The sequence below is a fragment of the Parus major genome, chromosome 6 (assembly GCF_001522545.3).
Source record: "Parus major isolate Abel chromosome 6, Parus_major1.1, whole genome shotgun sequence".
In the NCBI taxonomy this organism is placed as follows: domain Eukaryota; kingdom Metazoa; phylum Chordata; class Aves; order Passeriformes; family Paridae; genus Parus; species Parus major.
In genome coordinates, this window is record NC_031775.1 from 34,168,266 (window position 1) to 34,185,215 (window position 16,950).

General features: G+C 38.7%; 1 protein-coding gene across 1 annotated transcript; it reads left to right on the forward strand.

Moving 5' to 3' along the window:
• Positions 1–4,618: 4,618 nt before the first annotated feature.
• Positions 4,619–15,648, forward strand: LOC107206887 (opsin-VA-like). Its single transcript, XM_033515792.1, is given in 7 exon segments — positions 4,619–5,245; positions 6,863–7,099; positions 8,739–8,949; positions 9,559–9,676; positions 11,967–12,206; positions 13,308–13,481; positions 13,483–15,648. Coding segments are annotated over 6 exon segments (984 nt in total). The 5' UTR covers positions 4,619–5,245; positions 6,863–6,882; the 3' UTR covers positions 13,507–15,648.
• The last annotated feature ends 1,302 nt before the right edge of the window (positions 15,649–16,950 follow it).

Genomic DNA, 16,950 nt, shown 5'->3' on the forward strand with positions numbered 1-16,950 from the left:
TTGTTGTGTGTTTCTTCCATTGAAAATAAGTATTATTTACAGAGCCATTTTCCAAGAAAGACAACAGGACAGAACTGGATGGACAGCAGGACAAAGCTACAGTGTGGTGGTGTTCTCTGTGAAACCATGTTCAGTGGTAGGATTCCCATCATCTTCAGAGCATATATTCCATGATGTAATTTATATTTGTATCCTGACAGGCTATTTAAGAGTATCTCGAAAGAATAACAAATTACATTATTACTTCAGCTTTGACAAATCTTTTAATTGTTGTAAGTTAGAAGGTTTTCCTGGTGATGTGCTGATCACATTTTTTTGAAGACATAAAACAGTGATAAGTGACAGGCATACATCAAAACACTTAGTTATACAAGAAACAATATTGGAATTACTCTAACTGTGGAGCAGTAGATCAGCTAAATAATATCCATTTTATAATTTTACTCTAAGTAACAAAAAAAACCCCAAACAACAAAACAAACAAAAAAATTTCTTGGACTGATGAACATTAAAGATATCCTGTGTTTTCAAGAAGCTGATTTCTTCAGACAAAATGATACTATGAATTCAGAAACTTTCAGGTTATATTACAAATGCATCATATACTGCTTCCTTTACACAATTTCTGTCATCATTAAGACATACTACATGTGAATGTTTCTAAAAAATTTCATCATATCTGTGGGGGGTTTGGTTGGTTGGTTGATTGATCGTGGTTTGGACTTGGTTTTTTAAACACCCACCTCGTGTTTTGTTCCAAAAATCTCTTACAGAATTCATTATGTCTTCCACCCTTAGGTTTTATCTTCTTTTCTAGATCTCCTTCCTTCTATTATTTTTGTTCCTACATTCAGAGATGTTATTTAAGGTTTGGGATTTTTGGGGGATTTGTTACATGTATTACACAGTACTTAAAAGTTAAGGAATGCTTTTTAAAAATCAGGAGTTGTCAGAACACTCAAGAAAAGAACCTTCCTTGGGAACAAAACTGTTTATGCTGTGATTTGCCTTCCATATGTACCCAGTCTTCTGAAACTAGTATTATTTAGAGCCGTCTTTCTAGGGAAGACAGTAGGACAGTGTTGAACTTGCACCACCTGAGGGCACTGTAATACTATTTACTTTAATTTTCAGGGCAAATACAAAAGGGTGTTTGAAATAGTCTCCATTTTACTTCCTCTTACTATCAACTTCTGGAACAAGCACACCACTGAAACGAATCAATATCATTAATAAAGAAAAGATGTGTTATTGAAGGCAAGTATCTTGGAAAGGAAGCCATCCTTTTCTCCTGCCACTAACATTTTTCCCTTGTACCCATTGTAGAATGATGGTAATTTTAAATATAATGCTATTATTACTTTAAATGACACGTTACCAGTGTGGCAGTGATTGCTGTATAAAGTCATGGAATTGTTTAGGTTGGAAAAGGCCTCCAAGATCAGGGAGTCCAAGTGCTAACCAAGCACCACAGCAGTCTCCACTGAGCTGGACTCCTGGGCTGTAGTTCTGGCTGTTTGCATTTGCTGCCTCTTGTCTGTGTGCAGAAAAGTGCAGAGCTGATGTAAAAGCACACAATGATTGTGCTGTCCATGTCACACTGCTTATTCTACTTAGCTAGAATCATAGAGTCACTGACTGGTTTGGGTTGGAAAGGACCCAAAAGATCCATCCACTCCGAGGCAGGGAGTGCCATGGGTAGGGACACCTTCCTCTGGACTGCGTTGTTTGGAGAATATAAAAAAGTGAGAGACAGGAGCAGTAAAAATCTCCCTACATGGACACTCCTGATGTGGCTTGTCTTCTGCCTTGCCAAGTTTACCTTCTCTCTCAGCACTTTCTACACTGTCATCTCTCTCTTTTCCTTAATTCTTTACATTTTTTTCTGTCTGCTCTCTAGTAATTTCATTTCACCATCTTGTTATTTTCCCTGCTAGTGCAGGAAGAAGGTCCCTTCAGAAGAAGTACAGTTCCAATAAGAAGGGCTCTGTGCAGGTCAGGAGCTCCTCTGCAGGAAGATGTGCTTCCAGAGGTCACAGCCTTTGGCACCAGTCGCTCCTCCCTTCTTACAATGAAGTGGCTGAACTCTCCCATTGTATATTCACTCGAAATCCCATCCTGGAACCCTTTCTTTCTCTTGAAAAAAGAACATGAAACAGAGTGAAACCTTCATGTCAGAAACTAGATAGTATTTATAGTCTTGTTAGAATAATAACCAAGCGCATTTCCACCAGAAAAATGCGTCAAAATTGTACTTTTTCAGTTTGGTCATTTCAGCAATCCAGGAGTACATTCAGGAATAGTTCTATAGACAATCCATTCTACACTGACCAATTCAACTGACATAAATAATACCTTTAATTTGTGTATGCTAATTGCATTAATAAGAGGATAATACTGCTTCTTTTGCAGTCGAGGACAGAAGTGAATGAGCTCAACCGTGTTTTGCATAACAGGATTTCTTAGGACACATAATGGAAAAGAGAACACTTCTCAGATAAAGTAGTTTAAAAATACACTAGAATAACTCATTGAGGAATTATTCCATATTAAAGAAAAATGAAAGTAAAAAAAGGATTTAAAAGCTTAATTTAAACTCTACCTTTAAAAGGCATGATATGAACCCAGTATGGGGGGCAGGAACAGATATGTAGTTATTTAAGACATCTTAGCTCTTCCAATAAATCAATCCCAATAAAACAGAAAAAGCCAAGAATAGCCTCTGTAACTAGTCCTGTTAGTATGTATGTCTTAAGTTGTCTTTATAGATACTTAAGTATCTTGAAGCAGTGAGATTAATCTCTTGCAGAGACTTTCCTTCCTTGAAATCTAATTAATCCAATACATTATTTTATTACATTAAGGTCGTCAATATGAAATATATGTAATTTGCATTCCTCAAATCTGAGCAGGAAGTTAGTTTTTGCTCTAGTGAGAGACTGAAATACTTTGGAGAGGATATGTACTGTGTTTCACAGCAAATGTTTATTGAATGAAATAGATATTTAGGCAGTTTTGTTTCTAGCAGACTTTTTTAATATGTGGTATTAGCAAACACTTTCCAGTGATATTCTATCAGCATGGAATGTAACTTTTTTCCATATGTACACTCTGTATATAAAATTATGAAGCTTAACTTTATTTTCACACATTCTAATGTGCACTTTCTATCCTCTCACATGTCAAATGACCAATACCTCTTTATTCCTCCCCGCCCCCCCTTTCTGGCATTAATTTTTGCTCATTTGACATCCAATTTGGCAAATTAATTATGACAGTAATCCTTTCTTCTGTGCTGTTGCTTCACTTTATTCCACACTATGTATTCAGGTTTTCTGGGGCCATTCTTCTCCCCCACTGCCCCTTGTTTTGGTAATGAAAGATAGGATTTATATATACTGATTAAAATAATTCTGAATGGTTTTACATTCATTTTAGCTCAGATAAACCGAATTCCAAAAATGAAATGTATCTTGTAACCATTTATGCAGAACATAAGAACTTTTTAATTGTTGATGATATAGAAAAACTCTGAAAGAACTTATATTTGGAAGGAGGAAAATTATTAACTAAATCTGTCACTGGGACAGGGGTTAAAAGACTAAGAAGCAGTACTTATAAGATCTCATGGAAAGAAGCGTTCAAAAGGACTTTCTCAAAAAGGGAGAAAATATGCTAGAAAGATATTAGAGTTGTTTCTTTCCAAACACAAACATTTAGAAAACGTCTACATCAATAGGAAAGATAATGAGACACCTGTAAATGTGAAGAAGGCAAAAGACATTGTGCATTTTGAAGATTAAACCCTTTTTTTCTGTAAAGATAGTATTTCTTTTGAAGTGCATACATCCTAATTTATCCACAAATAGTCAGGCAGAAGGAGATGTGCTTAGCTCTTGCCTGCTAGTGCAGTTAATGCAGAGGAGGAAATGTCTTGCTCAGTGTATGCACACCCAGCAGAACGGAGGGGAGAGCCCTGTGCCATCAAAGGTTGCTCTCATCAAGGGCTGCAAGGCTGTCCATCCACCCAGGCCTCCCAGCCAGAGCCCCATGACCGTGCCAAGGCCAGCTCAGGTCATTGACAGCTGCTTGTTAGTCATGTATCAAGTTGCCTAATGTGGTGAATTTTTTCCATGAGTAAAGAAGCTTATTTTGTGTTTGTTTTGTGTATCTCAGTGTTACCCTGACTGTTCTCACTCTTCTCAACCTGTGCTTTTTTCATTTCCCTATGATAACATAGGAAAATTATGTACTGGGGTGTAATACTTCTGGTAGAGAAGTCAACAAGATCAGTACAGTTATCTCCATGTATTGCATTTCTCTGTAGAAAATTTATAGTCAGCCCACCCTGCATCCTTGCCCGAGAAAGCCTCGTCTCCTCTCTCAACACTCTTCCTTTGCTTTTCTCTCCAAAGTACTGAGTAATAGCGGGATTTCACACACAGGGTGTCTCAGGCAGTCCAGGTTTGTCTGCAAGATTTCTGCCTATGCTCTGAAGCAGTCTGTGCATTTTTTGCTGTTTTGAATTGGAAAGACTGCTTATCAAGCTTCTGTCTACAGTTTCACAGTCCCTGGCTCTCCAGGCTGGTGACCAGCTGTTCTCCAGCTGTGTGAACCTCTGGCAGTCCTTCCCCAGGCTGCATCCTTTCACCTCCTGCTGGGCCAGAAGGGAGTGCTGCAGCTGCAGCGTCCCCACAGCAGAGGAAAAGGTGGTGGCACTGGTCCTTCTGTGGATCCTTGCCAATGCTCCTCACCCCCTCTTTGCCCTGATTTAATGAAACTCACTTTTGGTGATAGAATTTAATGACGTTTGGATCAGTATAAGCCTTCATTTAACGGGCTGCAAGATATGCTTTTTATTTAGAACTGCAATAGATACCGTTGTTTAAAAAATTAACCCTGAACAATCTGAAGCATACAGGAACATACATCTGGGACATTTGTGCTAGGAATAAGAGAGTAACTGAACTGAGAAGTGATTGTTCTTTTTTCATGGAGCTATAATGAAGTGACATATGGCTTGTTTTATATGGGACCTAAAACTCTCTTAAAGTAGTATCTCAGAACATTTTACTTTCTTCTCATAAATTCTCAGCAATAAATGTTCTACTTCAGTACAAATACAAAAATTTTTTTTAGGTAAAACCTAATTCAGATGGGCAAGAGAGTACATAAAAGATGTTATGCCATCAGAAAAGTCCAATCACAGGCAATTCTGAGCTCCATTGACACTGGAAGAAACAAGGTATGTAGATGATAATTCTGGTGCATCTCAAAAGGAAGTACTTGGGAAATATTCATGGTCATTAAAGCACCTGCAAGTATATTCAGTTTGCAGAAATGGAACTTACGTTCAGATCAACCCTGCTTGGGGAAACCATCTGCAAAGAGACTGAAAATAATTATTTACTGATAGGGCAGGACACATGGAAAAGCCCCTTTAATTTTTCAAATTTCAGACTGATTTTTTCAAAGTGAGCAGAAAGACATAGGAATGTTTTATGTAGACTCTTGAATACTCTTAATAATATCCAAAATTGCTATTTAGAGCAGAAGCACATATTAAATCATGTAGGATCAAGTCAGGGTCAGCTCTTGAAATCCATATTTGCAATTAACTTTCAGTAATGTCTCAGTTCTTACTATTCTGTTAAATTCCATCCATTTAATCAGAGGTTGGATGGCATGTTTAAGCAACAAACTGACAAATTCTGCCAGCAAAATGATACAGCACATACGGTCCCTCATGTCAGCAATGTGTAGTCAAGTCTTTTCACCAGCTACCTGGGCTACAGGAGTTGTTTTGGGTAAAGATAGATTCAGTTGTTGGTATGAAGCAGAAAACTTGGCTGCTTTTGTTTCTGTTGATGCTGAATTTCAGTTTTTGATATTTTAATTATATTTAGTATTCTTTCAGAATATTTTTCAATCATTAGCTGATCTAAGAAAGCAAGACTACTCAGAAGCTGAGCTAAAAGTAATGCATTCTGGGGCTAGAAATTAGCAGCAGAACTTCACTAAATATGACATGTATATATTGAGACCCAGGTGTATTGCACATATTTCTGCAGCCAGATGTAGGTTATCTTTACATCAATCATTATGAAGGCCTCTGAACAAGTGAAATATTTAGAACATTTATTTTCACTTACTGAGTATTTAAGATAATCAGGTTGATTAAGAAAAAAATAACTGTTTTGCAAAGAGACAGTGGGATCTAATCTTGTGCAGCTAGAGGAAAGGAGTCCCTCAGTCTGGTTTTTGCTCCCTGCTGGTTCCATGTGTTATCTGTTGGTTTCTCAAAGTCTATAGAGGAAAGCTCATCCATAGAGAATTCTTTGGGAACCATCCAATGAGAAGGGTGAGTATAATGTCAAATATCACATTATTTTGATTTCAACATTTACAGTCCCTTTTTCCAAATTCCTGTAAACTCCGGCTCACCACAGATGTCTCCCTCTCACCAGGCAGCCTTTCTTTTTAAAGTGCTGAAAGTGTGGGAGGCTTCCAAGCAAACACTGATTTTTTTTTTTCCCTGACAGAGTAGGGCTGAGCTGAGGGGTATTTCAGCCCTGCTGGCTGCTGCAGGAGAAGGAAAGCTGCAGCTTCTACAGCTGGGTCCTACTACAGATGAAGGCACAGCTGCAGTGAGAGAGAGGCAGTGGGCAGAGACGGGCAGAAGTTGCTCTAGGAGATATTCTTGCTAATCCCTGTTCCCACTTTCACTCTGCAGCACTGAACCTTCCTCCAACTGAGATATTTTTTCCTCAATTATTATTGGAGAGCAGAAGGAGGGGGAGTTTGCTCACACTTTTGTTGGAGACAGCAAACATGTCCTTTTAATCCTGAATTTTATTTACAGATTTGAAACTCCAATATTATATGATATCATTTTTGCTACTAAATGAAGAAATGGATGCATTCAGAGCATTTGAAAATGGGTCGCTCTTGTCCAGTTACTCTGCTCCTGCGAGGTGGGATCCCTTCCGTCAGCCCTTGGACTCCATCCCGCCCTGGCAGTTCAGGGGTCTGGCAGCAGTAATGCTGGTGGTGACCTCCCTGTCACTTGCTGAGAACCTGGCTGTAATCCTGGTAACTTGTAAGTTCAAGCAATTGAGACAGCCTGTCAATTATATTGTAGTCAATTTGTCTGTGGCTGATTTCCTGGTCTCATTGACTGGTGGTACCATCAGCTTTTTAACAAATCTAAAAGGTTATTTTTTTATGGGATACTGGGCTTGCGTATTGGAAGGATTTACTGTCACATTTTTTGGTAAGCTTGATTTTATTTGTAGTTGTATGTTCTTTTCCTTCAACTTCCTTCAATGTATTCTGCAGCTGCCTATGGACTCACTGGTATTTTCCCCTGCTACATATGTTCTGTAGTGGAGAGTGAAAAATATATCTCTCTATCCCTGTCATATACATGGCCTGTTGCATGTGTACTGATCATTGAATGTGTTCATAGAATGAGGAAAAACTTACCAGTAGAATAACAGTGCTGTGGGGCTTATGGTAAAACAATTTCAGGGAAAAATTCCTTACGCATAGCTATTTTCAATATTTGTATTTAGGTGTGTGGATAAATAAGAGAGAGAGAAAAAGAGTGAGTGGCTGCCCATAAACTGTGGAAAATCTCAGGGCACAGAGCATCTTGTATTCTCTGTCCTCCAGGGGCTCTGAGGAGCTGGGACACACCTGTGACAGTCTGTCCACACATCTACATCTTTTTGTGATTTTTTATTTTTTGTGATTTTTTTTATTTTGTGGCTTTGTTCACTTACTACAAACAAATATTAGAAGTACCCTAAGAGGAAAAATTCTCACCACACAGTACCCCATGTAAATACATCTCTGCAGAATAAATAGGGTGTTAGTTTAAAATGGGGCATCTACTCACTTGAGACAGATACTCATTCCTCCATCCTGTCCCTGTTCCTGAAGCTGCATGAAGACAGCCAGAAATGCTTGTCCCTGCTCTAAATCACACACAGTGCTGATCCTCAGCCTGAAAAGGAGTCCCACAGCTGCTCTCTGCCTGTTTAAGCTAGACAGAGGGAATGTCAGTGGGGGACAATGCTTCTACATCAGTCTGTGGCAAGTAAGCAGTGTCCTATGGAGCAAGATCAGGCAATTTTGAGATTTTGGTGTCCCAGCAGGTAGTATGTACCTAAATTGATAATTTAATATTGTGGGCAGCTGTCTGCAGGTTTGAGTTTTCTGACAGCCTGAAAATTTTTTTGCAAAGATAACATTTTGAAGATTTTAGGTAATTAATTTGGATACTACACATAATTTGCAGCTTTTCAGAGTAGAACCAAACAAAAAGTGTAAGTCCTAATCTCTTCACTGGCCTGATTAGCTGCTTGGTTTTGTAGCCCTTATACTGTAGACCAGCAAACTGGACAAATGTGAAATTCTTATGCTCTTCCTTAATATTAGAATAACACACATAAATTGCCCATCCTTTCATAACTTGTGTTGATAGAAAAGGTGTCTGATGTAGTGGGTAGTCAAACAGTGTAACTGGTTGCTCGGAGTGGTTGTGGAGTCTCCATCTCCAAAGATACCCAAAACCCAGCTGGACTTGGTCCTGAACAACCTGCTAGATGGACAGTGCTTGAGGGGGAATGATGACCTCCAGGGATGCTTTTCAAAATGAACAGTTCAGGGATTCTGTAATTTAGAATGGTGTTTTCAGTCATCTACCCAAATTTGATTCTGACTGTGTTCTGCAGGCATTGTAGCTCTCTGGTCTCTGGCTCTGTTGGCTTTTGAGCGGTACATTGTGATCTGCCGCCCGCTGAGAAATACACGCTTGAGGGGGAAGCATGCAGCTCTAGGTATTGTCTTTGTGTGGAGTTTTTCCTTCATTTGGACCATTCCACCAACAACTGGTTGGAGCAGTTACACCACCAGTAAGATCGGAACTACTTGTGAGCCTAACTGGTAAGGCCACTCTCACAGAGTATGGTAAAAAGTGAAATTTGCAGCTCAGGGTGCCTCAGGGCCAGGAATTTAAAGAAAAGGGTTAAAGATGATGTAAATATCTGAAAAAAACCCCCAAAACCAGATATAGAGAAAGTTGTAATAAAACTGATCAAAATTTTCCATGATCTAAACCAAAAATTTCTAAAGGGTGGAGCCTCCCTCTCTAATGAAAATAATCATCCTAGACCTTGTGCTTTTTGGCAGGAGTCAAAGGCTAAAGAGAAAGATTTTCTCAGAGGACTGGACAAAGCTCTGAGCAAGCTGGTCTGAGCCCATAGCTGGCTCTGCTTGGAGCAGGAGGTTGGACTACACATTCCTCCCCAACTAATCAGCCCACAGTTCTTTTGTACTGTACCTATAGTTGTAGAATTCTCTCCTAGCCCCTGGGCAGGGAGATGGCCCAGTGCCCCATCTGGTGATATGAGCAGAGCTGCAAAGGGGCATCTTGAATAAAAACATTTGACAAAAGTACTACAGACATTTCTGAAAAAAAAATTTAATATTTCAAGAAAATGATAATAACACTTAGAAGTAATACATACCCAAGCTATTTTGTATTTTATCCAGGTACTCAGGAGCTTATGCTGACCGTGCATACATCATTACATTCTTCACCACCTGTTTTATAGTACCCTTACTGGTGATTCTGGTATCCTATGGAAAATTAGTGCAAAAGGTAAAAAAGGTAAGAAGAAGCACTCAGAAGTAAACTTGTAAAATGTGTATGCATGCAAATGTTTGGAATTACTGTGTTTGATTTTATATAAAGGTCAGATATAAGCAGATCAGATTTTCAGGCAGCAAACACACACAGTTATATCCCTTGTTATACAATTATCCTTACACGCACAGAAATTCACGCTATGGTTAGGAGTGATGTTTTAAAGTGTGGAGTTCATGTCACTTAGCAGTACATCTCATTAGTCAAACATCATACAAATGAAAAAATGTCTACTTCATAAATAAACAGAGCGATCCAGTACTGCTTTATTCACAAGTGTGCTTCAATTCATTGACATTTCATAAGACTCAAACCAGGCAAATTAGAATTCAGCTTAAAATGGCTGCAGTTGTAGGAGTGTCGCCTACTACTTAGTAATACTCAAAATAAGATGTAGCCTTTGTAAATAATGCAATGCTGCTTAATAAACAAAATATTAGATTGTCCAGGACTATTTAAAAAACTTGAGAAATGCTTTTGAATTTTCTTCAATGGTTGTGTTGACCCGATCCAAAGGAGAAGCTGCAAAAAGTGGCAAAGAAGACAATAGAATCGGAAAATTCCTATTTGGTACAGGATCTGGGGACAAGATTTTGGGACAATATTGATATTTCTATTTACTGCAAAGCTCTGAAAAGCCAGTACCTGCAACATATTCTGTAAATTTGTAATGAATTGCCATATGGTTGTATCTCACAACTAAGCTCATTTTCAAAAATCTGACTGCAGTGAACAGAGAGAGATCCAAGCACCAGAACTGGTGTCTGGGGGTTCCCAACCAACCCTCTTCATGCATTTTGTCCTGTGGCTGTCACAGTGTAGGCTTGTTCCTGAGTGCAGTAGTTGTGTCTTCACAGTCTGCCAGTCCCTCAGTCCCAGTGACCCCAGCTTTACAATGCCAATTGTAGCTTTCAACATCAAAATTGATGAAAGAAATTAATCTTTGGGAAAATATCAGATTAGCAGTTTACAACAAAGGTAAATTATTATGGCAGTATTCCTTTTTTAGAAGATAAAGCACCAGTATGTTTTTCTTTATCAGTATTTAGAGAGAAAGGAAAAGCTGAATGTGAAAAAAAGACCAGGCTGATACGAAACAAAGATGAAACAGTTGAAAGTGCAGTAAAGGAGATTGTGTTAGTTTTCCAGGGGACTGCACTTCTGCTGAAAGGGAGGTTGGGCCGCTGTCTGTGTAGGAACAGCATACATGAAAAAAATGCTATAGGAATCTCATATATTGGCAGGGAATATCTCATCAGTACCAAACACAGCCTTTGTTAATGCCTAGTAACTTGCACTTATTGTAACAATTCATTATTGTTGTTGTTCTTGTTGTTGTTGTTGTTATGTTTATATTTGGTAAAAACTGATACACATTGCAGCTTTCTACAGAGGTGGAGACATTGCTCTTCCTAGGAGGTGTTTCTATACCTCTTTAAGTATGAAATATGTTGAATTCTCTGAGTGGAGTTCAAAAATTATTAGAGAAAATATCTCCGTAGACTTCTAACATTACTGCAGGAAGTTAAAAGGCCATGTTATGCAAACAAATCTTATTTTATTAGAATGTAATATTGCAAGACCTGGCATCAGGTTTCTCTGGATCCATACTGAGTTATTAATTATTTTTCATGTAAAATAACATTTCATAACAGCACCTTTTTTCACTAAGTCATCAGAAACCAAACCAGGTTGTTTCCTTAGAAGGATGCTGTTTGACATCAGCTAATCTCTGTATGAACATCTGTGCTTAAACTTCTTGCATGATCACTGAGGAAAAGAGGGAGAGCATTCCTACTAAATGCCCCAATCCCACTTTAATTCTGATATCATTAGATCATAAATGCTCTTCTGGGGAAGGCCATAAAGCACCACTGAGCCAGACAGGCTCCCCTGATATGAATTTGCCCCTTGGTGAGAAGGTTGTGCAGCCTCAGCAGCGTGGTCTGTAATATCCGTATCAGACACCCAGTGTCTGCAAAAGCTGCATGGAATAAAAAGTGCTTGAATTCAGCTCAATATCTGCTCATGAATCATCATGATGACCTTCTTTTTCACTTTGACAATAAAATATAAAGATACTTAAGCAAAGGAGAATTTACTAATGTTGGTATAATGTTGGCACCCATCCCTCTGTGCTGCCACAACTGGGAAGAGCAGGTCTTTCCCTCTAGCATGGCAGCTAGACAGCTCACTAAAGTCACTGCTTGGACACCGTGTTGTTTGTTTCCTAGAATCTTGTCTCTTTTCTCAGGTGTCATATGCACAAGGAAGGCTGGGAGCTACCAGGAGAACCGAAAGACGAGTGACTAGAATGGTTGTTTTTATGATCATTGCCTTTCTAATCTGCTGGATGCCATACGCTACCTTTTCTATCCTAGTCACTGCATATCCCTCCATTGAGCTGGATCCTTGTCTGGCAGCAATTCCGGCTTTCTTTTCCAAAACAGCTACAATTTACAATCCAATTATTTATGTCTTTATGAACAAACAGGTACTGTATGCTCTCAGAGTGTCTCTAACACTCATATTTCGCGATTTTGTCTTGCTTTATGATGAATCATTTCTACCTGCCTATGTGTTAGCTAACAAGCATTAGGATACCCAGCATTTAGAATGAAAAAATAATCTGCCTGGTGGAAAATAGTGTAAACCTCTGAGCATTATTGGAATATGAATGTTAATAATTATTAGGTTTAGATATTATAAAGGAAAATCAGCCCTTAGGGGACATGAGTTAGTTTCCCATATGGAAATTATGTTCTCAAGACTGTACCAGTATATTTCAATAATTCTTTAGGAATGCAACACCAGTAAGTTGATCTTGAGGTGGGGTGCACATTTTCAAAGCTTGCCTTATCCTGGGGAAATGAGGCATTTGTGGTTTTTGTGCAGGGAGGAGAAGGATTGCACACACTCATTTAACAGGGAGCTTTCTTCTCTGGAATTAGGGCAGAGGATTGGATGCAGAGAAAAATAATTGACATGGGGATGAACCAGAGTGCTATGTACTCACAGTGATATGATAATAAACGTGGGCAGATTTCTGCAATGGATGCAGCTACTGAGAGTGGTGGCATCAAGCACATAAATTAAATAAAGAAAAATAGCTAAGTGACTGTTGAATAAAAAATGGTGAATTTATTTATCCAGTCCTGCAGAAAAAGCTATTGCTTATCTCACATCCTGTGGACAGCACCCTGATCTCCCAAACCATGTAGATGTGTGTTACTCTTTACCCTGTTTGTGGATATGAACAACAAAAACATATCTTTGTGTACAGGAATTTAGTGTATGAAGGCATGAGTTTGGAGAGATGACAAATTATGTCCATTAGATATGATTAGCTAGAAGCAGAAAAGAAAAATTCTTTTTTAGGTCAAGATTGGGTCTTTTCAGAACATAGTTAACTTTTGAGTTTAGTGTTCTTCATGATGGCATAGGCAAATATACTTTATGGGGTTATTTCTTTATATTCCCAACTGATAAATTAAATAATTTCCAAGACTTTTACCTAATATGCAGATTGGTTTACAGAACTGTTTTTAAATTTCTTATGTGTTTTGACTAATCTCCTGTTTTTTCAACTTTTTAGTTCAGGCAGTGTCTGATTCAAATGTTGAGTTGCAGTGCCATAGGAACTGCAGAGTCCAAGATGAACCTGACTTCAGAGAGAGCAGTGCTAAGCCAGGACAGAAGAGGCAGTGAGATGAACCCCACAGCAGTCCACAGCACCATTTCTAACAGGAAAACAGGAGATGAACACAGAAGCCGACAATCTTTGGCTCTGTTGACAACTTCAGAAAACAAAATGTGTCTCATGTAGAGGGATCGTTAATTTAATGCTACAGTGTATTTCATTGTTCCAATCACCTAATATAAAGATATGTTGTCACTGGGGACATCGTGGTCCTGTGGACACCAGCTTTTGAATGCCAGGCTCCTCAGTGAGTGTGAGAGCTTGCAGCAGGTAGTGGCACCACACTGCTCTGTGTTTCTCTCCCTCTAGTCCTTAAGTCCCTGTTTCTGCTTAAGTCTCATCCTCACTGTTTTAATTAGACTGCTGAATCCAGAATAAATTATTAACTTGTTATTACACCTCTGCTTTCAGAAGCAAGGACTGTAACACAAATACAGCTTCTGTGAATAGTGAAAACAAACAGAAATTGCCAGCTTCCCATGGCTATATTCCATCTCATATTTAATTCACAATGGAGTGCAGCAATATACTTAGCCTTAGTGGAATGTCACTTGCACATGAAAAGCCAAACCAGGTTATGAGTGTAATAAAGACAGATTTCTGTTTCACACAGTGCTTGGGATCATTGTATGAAATGTTGCTAAGAACTAAGCTTGTGGTAAGGCACATTGGAATTTTAATCCTATATAAACTCTATTCTTAAGTGAATGCATTTTAGGGGGAAAGGCAAAGGCTGACTGTATTTAAATGCTTTAGGATGGAAAACCATTATTTCTACAGAAGACATTAGTACAATGCCAGTTGAAACAAATATTGTTCCATAGTGGTATAGAGAAGCTACACTAGCTCCACCCTGTACAGGCCTAAGCTATAGAAATGCAATATAGAATGAATCATCTGTGGTTCAATTTTGCTTCAAAGAAATAGAATTGTTTCACACAGAATAAAGAAGTTTTCTTTCTATCAGATTTTTTTTCTGCTTTCTGTAAATGTTTGAAAAACTACATTGCCTTGAAAAAGAGTGGGACTACCTGAGATACTTGTCAAATACTTGTCAAAGCTAGTTCCTGAGCAATACCTTGCTGTCTTGGAAGTCAAGAACCATTCCTGCAGCAGCTGGAGATGCTGGAGGATCAGGAAGAGGTAACACAGGCACACAGCACAAAGCATATCCTGAAGCCCTGGAATGTTGCAGGGACTGGCTTCTCTTGCCTGCTGGGGTGGAGGGACAGGCACAGGAGCGTGTCCCTGAGCCCCTCTGGCCTTGGCATGCCTGGGGAACTGCCCCTCACAGCACCCATGGGCAGTCACACTCTCCCATTTGCAGCTTACAAAAGCCCTTTGGATCTTTTCTACAAGGTGTCCTTTGCAGAACAAGAGGGGAGATTAGGAAACAATGGATTATTTTCTGTTTTCTGATTAGAAGGATATTCAGACTCCATTGCCCTGATTTCATTTTGGGATGGTAAGATCCAAAGAGGGGAGTTAGTCTACAAATAAAATCATGAGCTGCACATGTGAGAACTCACTGCAAGACTCTACAGTCTTCCTATTCATCTCACAAAATTTCATCAGGTGACTGCCTTTTACATTGTAATTTTGGCCTCAGTGGGCTTGAACTTTTGCGGGGCTCAATCTTAAACCCAAACCTTAAACCCTTTATTCTGACAGGCACATTCTTTACCAGTAATCCTGTTATCCAGTGTTATCTGGAGCAGAGCAATGAACAGATGTATATGCCTTTTTAAAGTGTTTTAGAAATACTGTGAGATAGGAAGAGTATGGTATACAGTTATTAATTGTATGCACCTTTTTGTGCTCATTAGTCCATTAAAGCAGTCAGATGTGATTTGAAAGTAAAAATTCTTGTATTTAAGACTCAGATTTTCTCTTTCAAGGATATATTGACCTAGGTTAATCACAAGTTAATTATATTACATGTATTAAATCATGAAGAATTGGCAGAAGTGCTGGTGTTTAATTAAAAGCAACAGAATTATTTTGTCTCCTGAGAAGGTGAGGATATGTAAAGTATAGCTCTGTAGTACAAAATAAAGAAGCAAAAATTAAGTAATTGCAAAGAAAAAACCAATGTAAAAATGCATGGAAACTAGTAGAAAACAGCAAGGTGTCTCTATGAGATGTTCCCATATTTGATAGAAAAAAAAGGAATAAATAATAAATAGAATCTGTGGATATTTTCATTTTAAAATGCCTTCAGTAATGCTTTTCAGGAGGAGGAGGAAGAGAATACCTTTCTTCTTACTTACTGGTCAGAGAGTACATTTTAAAATGTGTGAACCCCCTTGATGCATTGTCATAGTGGGCCAACCAGAACAGTATCAGCCTGGGAGCAAAATATTACAGGGATCCCAGGAGTTGGTTGTTAAGGCTATCAATGCAGTGCAATAAATTTTTTTTTTAGAACTACAAACAAAACTAGGGGCAAGGGAGAGGGCTCTGTTTTTATTTTTAGTTGTGTAGGGACACATTTTTGCAGTATGTGGTAAAAGCATGACATGAACATTTCACCAAACACAAGAAGTGATTTAGGTAATGGATGGTTTTAAGAACTTAAGATTTCATGAATAAAAGGTGTGAGCACTGCCAAAGCTTGCTAATAAACAGCATCTCGTGTCCTTGAATTTTCATTTTGCCACCAAGAGGATGCCTAGAAATTACATTCCTTAAAAAAGCATTATAGGATTGTCTACTGTTTGCAAAAGCAGCAGTGTAACACTACACCATTTTCTCCTTTGTGATCATTGCATTTTAATGATGTAACCTGGAGAAAGATACTGCCCTTCCTACAAACCTTCCATGGCATAGGGGGATAATTGATTTGTGTTTTTTCTTAAAAATGTCAGCAATATTTCATCAATCTACCTGTTTGTAATGGAAATAGCTTCTTATTTATTTGTTCATTAATATAAATGATGGTTGGCATAGGAGTTACTGTTATGTTACAAAGTCATGTTGATTCCTTTGGGACAACAGTAAGAAAGGCACCGATGCTGAAGCCTGGCTAAATGATTCACTGAGTGAAACTCAGGAATTATGGAAAAGATAACAGCAATCTTAGGATGCTTCTGTTGCTGGAAACCTCCCATTTCAGCATTAAATGAGTCTCTCCTTTTAGGTCATGACATGCTACGCAGACCCTATCCAGGATGAAGTATTCCAGCCTTGCTCTTGACATCTTTACGCTATGTCCAAGTGAACAAAGTTACCCATCTTGTGCCTGTCCAGTGCTGGACTTTCTAGCTGACACACCACAGTTCTCTTTCACTAGGAATGAGCCCATAGAGATGTATTTAAGGCAAGTATATCCTGACATCACAACATGTGTACAGGATATGGAGAGGTCACTCAAGCTAATGAACAGGTTTGTACAGCTGGGGCCTCTGCTCAGGTTCTGTTTGGAATCATTCTCTCCTCATTGCCATGTCTTCTGCTGTGGCCCACCACAGCTGCTCTGCACTTATCGTTTAGTCAGTTCTTTCTTGTGGAAAAACTAACAAACAAATCTGTTCTTAAA